This window comes from Anguilla anguilla, chromosome 12 (assembly GCF_013347855.1).
Source record: "Anguilla anguilla isolate fAngAng1 chromosome 12, fAngAng1.pri, whole genome shotgun sequence".
Taxonomy (NCBI): Eukaryota; Metazoa; Chordata; class Actinopteri; order Anguilliformes; family Anguillidae; genus Anguilla; species Anguilla anguilla.
This window is the reverse complement of record NC_049212.1, coordinates 15,000,168-15,007,667: the sequence shown is the minus strand read 5'-3', so window position 1 is coordinate 15,007,667 and position 7,500 is coordinate 15,000,168. Positions and strand designations below refer to the sequence as shown.

The window sequence follows — 7,500 nt, the reverse complement described above, 5'->3', positions numbered from 1 at the left end:
CTCTCTCTCTCTGTCTGTAGTGGGCCACCACACCTGTGAGTCCAGAAGTTTCCAGTGCCACACGGGTCACTGTATCCCGCAGCGCTGGGTGTGTGACGGGGATGATGACTGCCAGGATGGCTCTGACGAGGAGCCGTCACATTGTGGTCAGTCATCGTGCCTTCCGCTGCTCCTCCCACATTGCTGGTCCTCCCCCCATACTGCTCTTACAGTACCCTACATACACACACACACACACACACAAACGTACTCAGACAGTTAAATGCAAAACTTTGGGACAGCGATGCAATTGTATTCCAGCACATTGAATTTGAAGTAAAATATGAGGTTAAAGTGCAGACTATCGGCTGTAATTTGGGGGTTCCCATGATCTGTGCAGGAATTTACAGCCCTTTTTATATACAGTCCCCCTACTTTAGGGGAGCAAAAGTCATTGTAAAAATAAAAATAAAGTCATTTTTAGTACTTGGTTGCAAATCCTTTGAACTCGATGACTGTCTGGCCAAGAGACAGCTGTTCAGCCAATTGCATAATTATATTTGCTCCCCTAAAATGGAAGGACTATGTATAAATGGTCTACACAGATCCCCCAATTTTGATGTAAACAGCATTAAATTAAGCTGATAGTTTACACTTTAACCTTGTAGTTGTTGTTTCATTTCTAATCCAATGTGCTGGAGTAAAGAGCCAAAACAACCAAAATTGTCACCTTCCCAGTACATTTGCATTTAACTGTACGCACACACACACTCGCACGCACACACACACGTTTATGAGTGCTCGTTTGAGGGTTTGTGGGTTCTGTTTCTCAGGAGGCGAGCGCTGTAACGGATTCCTCTGCTCCAACGGCACCTGCCTGCACTCCAGCGCTCACTGCAATGGCGTGAAGGACTGCCCAGGGGGCGCCGACGAGCAGCATTGCGGTCAGTCGCTGTTCATCTCACCCAGCTGAGCTTGCAGCCGACATCATTAAGTACCGACCTGTGTCTGTAGTCAAAGGCTGTTTGTTTTCTCTTTAACAGGATTCTCTGATTAAATTGTTTCATTACATCATTCACTTTACTGGCAGGTACTGCATCTCCTGTCTTACAGTACATGGTGTTTTAATGCACTGGCCCTTTATTATCTCTGAGGACTATACTTTCCTCCTCTGCAGTATTAGAGCACTTCACTTCCTGATCTCTGCACTTGTCTTCATGCTGTCAGTTGTGCTGGTTAAAAGTGTCTCCTGAATGCCAGTGCTGTTACATAGTGGAAATTGAGCTTGTGCTTGAACTCCCGGTCTGTGGCGCCCCCTGCAGACCCGCTGTGCACGCGCTACATGGAGTTTGTGTGCCGGAACCGCGCTCAGTGCCTCTTCCAGTCGCTGGTGTGCGATGGCGTCCGACACTGCGAGGACGGGTCGGACGAGGACGCCGCGTACGCCGGATGCCGTGAGTCCCGCCCCCCCCTACTGTCCTCGGCACCCGATCTGGCCCTTAACACGCATCAGAACGTAAAATTCAAGAACGTGAAATAACTGTAGAGACAGCTACTGCATATGAACGTATGCTAGAGCTGCTGCAAAATGGCTGTTGCTGTGAGTGGTAAACCTGAATCTTTAAAAAAACATTCTTAGACTTGCATTCCTACTTTTGCAATCTGTCAGTCCTTTTGTAAACAGCTTGCTACATTTCTACCCATGAAGGCCTGCTGTGTCTTGTCTCACACTCTGTTGGTGTGTGATCCTCTCCCCGTCCCTCAGCCACAAGACCAGAATTCGAGAAGACGTGCGACGCGTACACCTTCCAGTGCTCCAACGGCGTGTGCGTGAGCCTGGAGTGGAAGTGTGATGGCATGGACGACTGCGGCGACTACTCTGATGAGGCCAACTGCGGTGAGCCTCCCGCGCTCAGGTCGGGCGTGACTGCTGTGTGCTTGGCTGTGAGGGTGTGTGTCAAGTATTCTGTGCTAGGTTGTGAGGTTGAGTGTGAGGTACTATGTTTGGTTGTGAAGATGTACAGTATGTAACATATTGTGTGTTAGGTTGTGAGAGTGTATGTGAGGTCTGTGTTTTACCTTGTGCAGTTGTGTGTGAGTGCTGTTTGTTAGGTTGTGAGGTTGGGTGTGAGTGCTGTGTGTTTGGTTTTGAGGACGTATGTGTGTACTGCGTGTTGGGTTGTGAGGTTATATGAGTGCTGTATGTTAGGTTGTGATGTTGTGTGTGCGTGCTGTGAGTTTTGTTGTGAGTATTCTGTGTTGGGTTGTGAGGTTGTACTGTATGTGAGGTCTGTGTGACTGCTGTGTTTCTGCGCTTCAGGTTTGACCACAGACGTGCCGGGCTGTTCGCGGTACTACCAGTACGAGTGCGCTAACGGCCGCTGCGTGCCCACCTGGTGGAAGTGTGACGGGGAGAACGACTGCGGCGACTGGTCTGACGAGTCTCACTGCATAGGTACCCGAAACAGGAAGTCCCTTTCAGGAAGTACCTCCTATCGACAGCTGTGTGAAAGCTGTCGCCTCACAGCACCCCCTAATCCTGGCTGTACCTGTGTTTGTGTGTGTGTTTGTGTGTTTGTGTGTGTATGTTTGTGTGTGTGTGTGCGTGTGTGTGTGTGTTTGTGCATGTGTGTGGTTGTGTGTGTGTGTGTGTGTGGTTGTGTGTGTGCGTGTTCCTCGTGTGCAGACAGGGTCACACCCCACACCCCGGCCCCCACGCCGGTCTCCTGCTCCCCTAACCGCTTCCACTGTGGCTCTGGGGCCTGCATCATCAGCACCTGGGTGTGTGACGGGTACGCCGACTGTCCCGACGGCTCGGACGAGCTGGGCTGCCCCACGGGTAAGAGAACCCCCACCCCCACAGCATATCACACTCAGCACAACATCATCTAACTCTGAACCACATTTTAACACGCTCTCAATATAAGCACTGTCTCAAGCATGGTGGATATACTCTTTTTTCCCCTAAACTAACTAAAGGAATAACTACACGGTTGGTGTTATATAGTTATCTGTTATTGTTTTTAGTTATAAACTATAGCTTTTCAGGTTAGTAAAAAAAAGAGGGCAAAAAAAAAAAAAGTCTTGATTTGTGTTTGGGGACTTGAATTCTGTATGCCATATTAGTGAAAAATGGAAGCAGTATATAACAAATTAAGATGTACATCTTGCTCATAATACTTGGGAGGAAGTAGAGCAGTTTGTGACTCTGGTGCTCATCCTATACCCCACCGATTACACCTCATAGGTAGCCAATCACATGCACATCACAGTGATGTGCATTTGCACATGTGGGTTTCTCTCCCAGGTTCCAATGGGACTGTGACCCAGGCTGCCCCTCCCACAGCTGCCCCCACACTCCCCCCCGGCCACTGTAACAGGGGGCAGTTTCCATGCCAACACCCCCCCGCCTGCATCCCGGACTGGCAGCGGTGTGACGGGCGCGTGCACTGCCTGGACGGCTCTGACGAAGCCCACTGCCGTAAGTGTGTGTGTGTGTGTGTGTGTGTGTGTGCGCGCGCGCATGTGTGTGTGCACGCATGTGTGTGTGTGTGTGTGTGTATGTGTGTGTGTGTGTGTGTGTGTACGTGCGTGCGTGCGTGTGTGTGTGAGTCCCTTTAATCCAGCAAAAAAAAGAATGTCATTTTGTCATTTGAACGGGGCTCCCTCTCTCCCTCCCTCCCTCCACTCTGGCTAGCCACCCGGGGGCCGCTGTCCTGCGTGAACGGCACGCTGTGCGCCGATATGGAGGCCTGCGTGATGGACAGCGAGCGCTGCGACGGCTTCATGGACTGCTCCGACCACAGCGACGAGGACAACTGCACCGGTGAGAGGCGCACCGAGAGAAACAGAGGCAGGGGGAAAGAGAGCAGTGCTTTACCTCAGAGAGAGAGAGACACTGTGAGAGAGTTACACTTATACACACTGAGAGAAACAGAGGCAGGGGGAAAGAGAGCAGTGCTTTACCTCAGAGAGAGAGAGAGAGAGACACTGTGAGAGAGTTACACTTATACGCACTGAGAGAAAGAGAGGCAGAGGGAAAGAGAGCAGTGCTTTACCTCAGAGAGAGAGAGACACTGTGAGAGAGTTACACTTATACGCACTGAGAGAAAGAGAGGCAGAGGGAAAGAGAGCAGTGCTTTACCTCAGAGAGAGAGAGACACTGTGAGAGAGTTACACTTATACGCACTGAGAGAAAGAGAGGCAGGGGGAAAGAGAGCAGTGCTTTACCTCAGAGAGAGAGAGAGAGACACTGTGAGAGAGTTACACTTATACGCACTGAGAGATAGAGAGACAGGGGGAAAGAGAGCAGTGCTTTACCTCAGAGAGAGAGAGAGACACTGTGAGAGAGTTACACTTATACGCACTGAGAGAAAGAGAGGCGGGGGGAAAGAGAGCAGTGCTTTACCTCAGAGAGAGAGAGAGAGACACTGTGAGAGAGTTACACTTATACGCACTGAGAGAAAGAGAGGCGGGGGGAAAGAGAGCAGTGCTTTACCTCAGAGAGAGAGAGAGAGACACTGTGAGAGAGTTACACTTATACGCACTGAGAGAAAGAGAGGCGGGGGGAAAGAGAGCAGTGCTTTACCTCAGAGAGAGAGAGAGAGACACTGTGAGAGAGTTACACTTATACACACTGAGAGAAACAGAGGCAGGGGGAAAGAGAGCAGTGCTTTACCTGAGAGAGAGAGAGAGACGCTGTGAGAGAGTTACACTTATACGCACTGAGAGAAAGAGAGGCGGGGGGAAAGAGAGCAGTGCTTTACCTCAGAGAGAGACACTGTGAGAGTTACACTTATACGCACTGACAGATAGTGGTTACATGGTGTTGTGTAATAAGGCTGTGTTGTGACAGCAGGCGCTGGTAAAGCCGTGCAGGGCTCTGTCTCAGTCACCTCTCCTCTCCTCTCCTCTCCTCTCCTCTCCTCTCCCCTTCTCTCCTCTCCTCTCCTCTCCCCTTCTCTCCTCTCCTCTCCTCTCCTCTCCTCTCCTCTCCCCTTCTCTCCGCAGCTGACACCTTGGTCTATAAGATCCAGAACCTGCACTGGAGTTCGGACTTTTCTGGCGCCGTTACCCTCACTTGGTCCCGCCCCAAAAACCTGCCCCTGTCCTCCTGCTACTTCCTGGTCTATTACAGGTAACATGTACATGGGATCCTGATCCATTACCATATGCAGTGGTAGCCTGTCATGGGCTAGGCCAGTATGAGCCCTCTACATAGTTGCTGTATGTACACATAGGGAACATAGAACAACTGAACTTCCAACATGCAGTTCATTGCATTTTTCTAGGAGCTATTGTCCAGAGTGACTTACACAGATTACGTTTTTACATACAATTCAATATGTACTGTCGGATATTTTTACTGAAGCAATGTAGGTTAAGTACCTTGCTCAAGGCTACAGTGGTAGTGCTCTGGACACCAACCCACAGCCTTCGAGTTGTGGGGGTCTCGGGGGGGATACCACTCTTCCATAAGCAACTGTGCCTCGGGCCTCGCTATTGAATATCCCATAAATGCCAAATTGAATTAAGATGTGGTGACTGCAAAGGCTCTGACTTATGGAACATGTCAATATCATGCTCGGTGGGCAGATGGTTCTTGAACAATACCCCCCTGTGGGAAAGCTGCTTTTACCTGAAGCTGAAGATGACCGCTGTGTGTAGTTAAGTAGTACTGGACATGATGTGTCCATGTGTGTACAGGTTGGTTGGTGCTCAGCAGTGGACCCTCATGGAGACACACAGTGTTAAGAGCAGCTGCACACTGACAGTGCTGAAACCTGACACCACCTACCAGGTGAAGGTGCAGACCCAGTGTCTGAACAAACTGCACAAAACCAACGAGGTCCTGACGCTCCGCACGCCAGAGGGATGTGAGTTCTCTCCTAAAACATTCACTCTGTGCCTTTTACACATTAACCTGATATGCCTTTCATGCAGACACGCACACACACACACGCACACACATGCATATATCCATATGTTGTTGAAGGTTTTCTACCATAGTTCATCTACCATATTTAAAAATATAAAGATGCATATAAATAAATTCTGTGTTACCTGAATGGTATTTTTACATCTTAGTAATACAAATGTTAGCTTTACATAGGACTCTGGCACAGGTATTTGCAGTGATGCTGTGTTAAGACCTGCTATCTGTTTGTGCTGTATGTGAATAACTGTAGTATTCCTGTAATAAGTTAAAACTGACACTAATAGGACACGAGCATGTGATGTAATGTATGACCTGTAATGTCACAGTGCCAGACCCCCCCAGGGACCTGCAGCTGTCATGTGACAACGGGGAGGATGGCACAGTGGTTTGCTCCTGGAACCCCCCTGATAAAGCGCATGGTTTGATCCGGGAGTACCTTGTAAGTGTGCCAAGTGTGTTAAAATTCTTGTCACCCAGAGCGGTTTTCGCATTGCCATTTTTACCGTAGCTTCACATGAATACTAATGTTGTTCAGGCTGATTTTTATTGTACAGTTGTGTATTGTTTCCCATCATTATTGTTTAATCGTTTCCAGCAATTTGGCTCATTGCTGCATGAAGCGGTTTTACTGGCAAACCCAAAGCAGTAGTTTGCTAATTGTGATAAATGAATGAGATTAGCCTAATTGGGCATTAGCCAAAGCTATATCATAGCCTGGGTCATTTCCACTGAGACAGATACTCTCTCGTGCGCAGGTAGAGTACAGTCAGACGGGCAGTGCGGAATGGACGTCACAACGCAGCATCACCACCACGACAGAGGTCCACAGCCTGCAGCCTAGCGCCCTCTACAGGTTCCGGGTGAGAATGACAGCGCCACTCTCTATTGAGCTGACTTAGCTTTTCAGATGATCACTGTACATCTGCATATGAGCCAAATCAGTTCAGGCTGACTGTCTTTGCTCAAAGATATTGTATGTGTACCCTGCCAGGGACTGCACGCTACATCCTCTACAGCATACTGCAGCCCTGCATAGCACTTCTCTTACTGATATATCATTGATGTTGTTGACAGCGTGTTAGTCGTGTGGCCTGTGTGTTGAGTCATGTTGCTTGAGTGCGAGCATGCTGAACATATGGCACGTCAGTATGCTGAGGGGAGTGTTGAGTTGTGTGCTCGCTGTGTTCTAGGTGGCGGCAGTGACTGGCCGGGGGGTGGGGAACTGGACGGAGATTAAAAGCATCACCCCACAGAAAGGTGAGAGCTGCCCCCTTCTCTCAGCCCAGCCCCGCCCACACATCCCTACTACAGCAGTGATTGGCCGTGCTACCAGTACAGCATGCATTAGTGAAACAAGCCCTATTTTGCTGCCATTTTGTATGTGTATAAAGAAAGCAGTCAACATCTACTGCAGTTAGCTAGTGTCTTCCACACCACGCCTACTGGTCTCACATGCCACTGTCCCCCCTGCATGGTTGCTGAGCTCAGAGTGCTTTCTCTGGGGTTTTTAGTGGTTGCTTCCCTGCCTGATTAAGAATTGATTGCCCTCCTTGCAGACCAGCTCCCTGAGCCGCCCATAAACT

The 7,500-nt window shown here is 49.4% G+C and overlaps 1 protein-coding gene across 1 annotated transcript in view; it reads left to right on the top strand.

Moving 5' to 3' along the window:
* LOC118209942 (sortilin-related receptor-like) overlaps positions 1–7,500 on the top strand; it is a 63,261-nt gene that overhangs the window by 47,119 nt on the left and 8,642 nt on the right. The window contains exons 26-38 of the mRNA XM_035385673.1: positions 21–146; positions 813–923; positions 1,302–1,433; positions 1,745–1,876; positions 2,300–2,434; positions 2,666–2,818; positions 3,287–3,460; positions 3,677–3,805; positions 4,990–5,116; positions 5,686–5,855; positions 6,244–6,356; positions 6,673–6,777; positions 7,108–7,174. Of these exons, the coding sequence (XP_035241564.1) occupies positions 21–146; positions 813–923; positions 1,302–1,433; positions 1,745–1,876; positions 2,300–2,434; positions 2,666–2,818; positions 3,287–3,460; positions 3,677–3,805; positions 4,990–5,116; positions 5,686–5,855; positions 6,244–6,356; positions 6,673–6,777; positions 7,108–7,174 (1,674 nt within the window). The remainder of the gene's footprint in view (positions 1–20; positions 147–812; positions 924–1,301; positions 1,434–1,744; positions 1,877–2,299; positions 2,435–2,665; positions 2,819–3,286; positions 3,461–3,676; positions 3,806–4,989; positions 5,117–5,685; positions 5,856–6,243; positions 6,357–6,672; positions 6,778–7,107; positions 7,175–7,500) is intronic.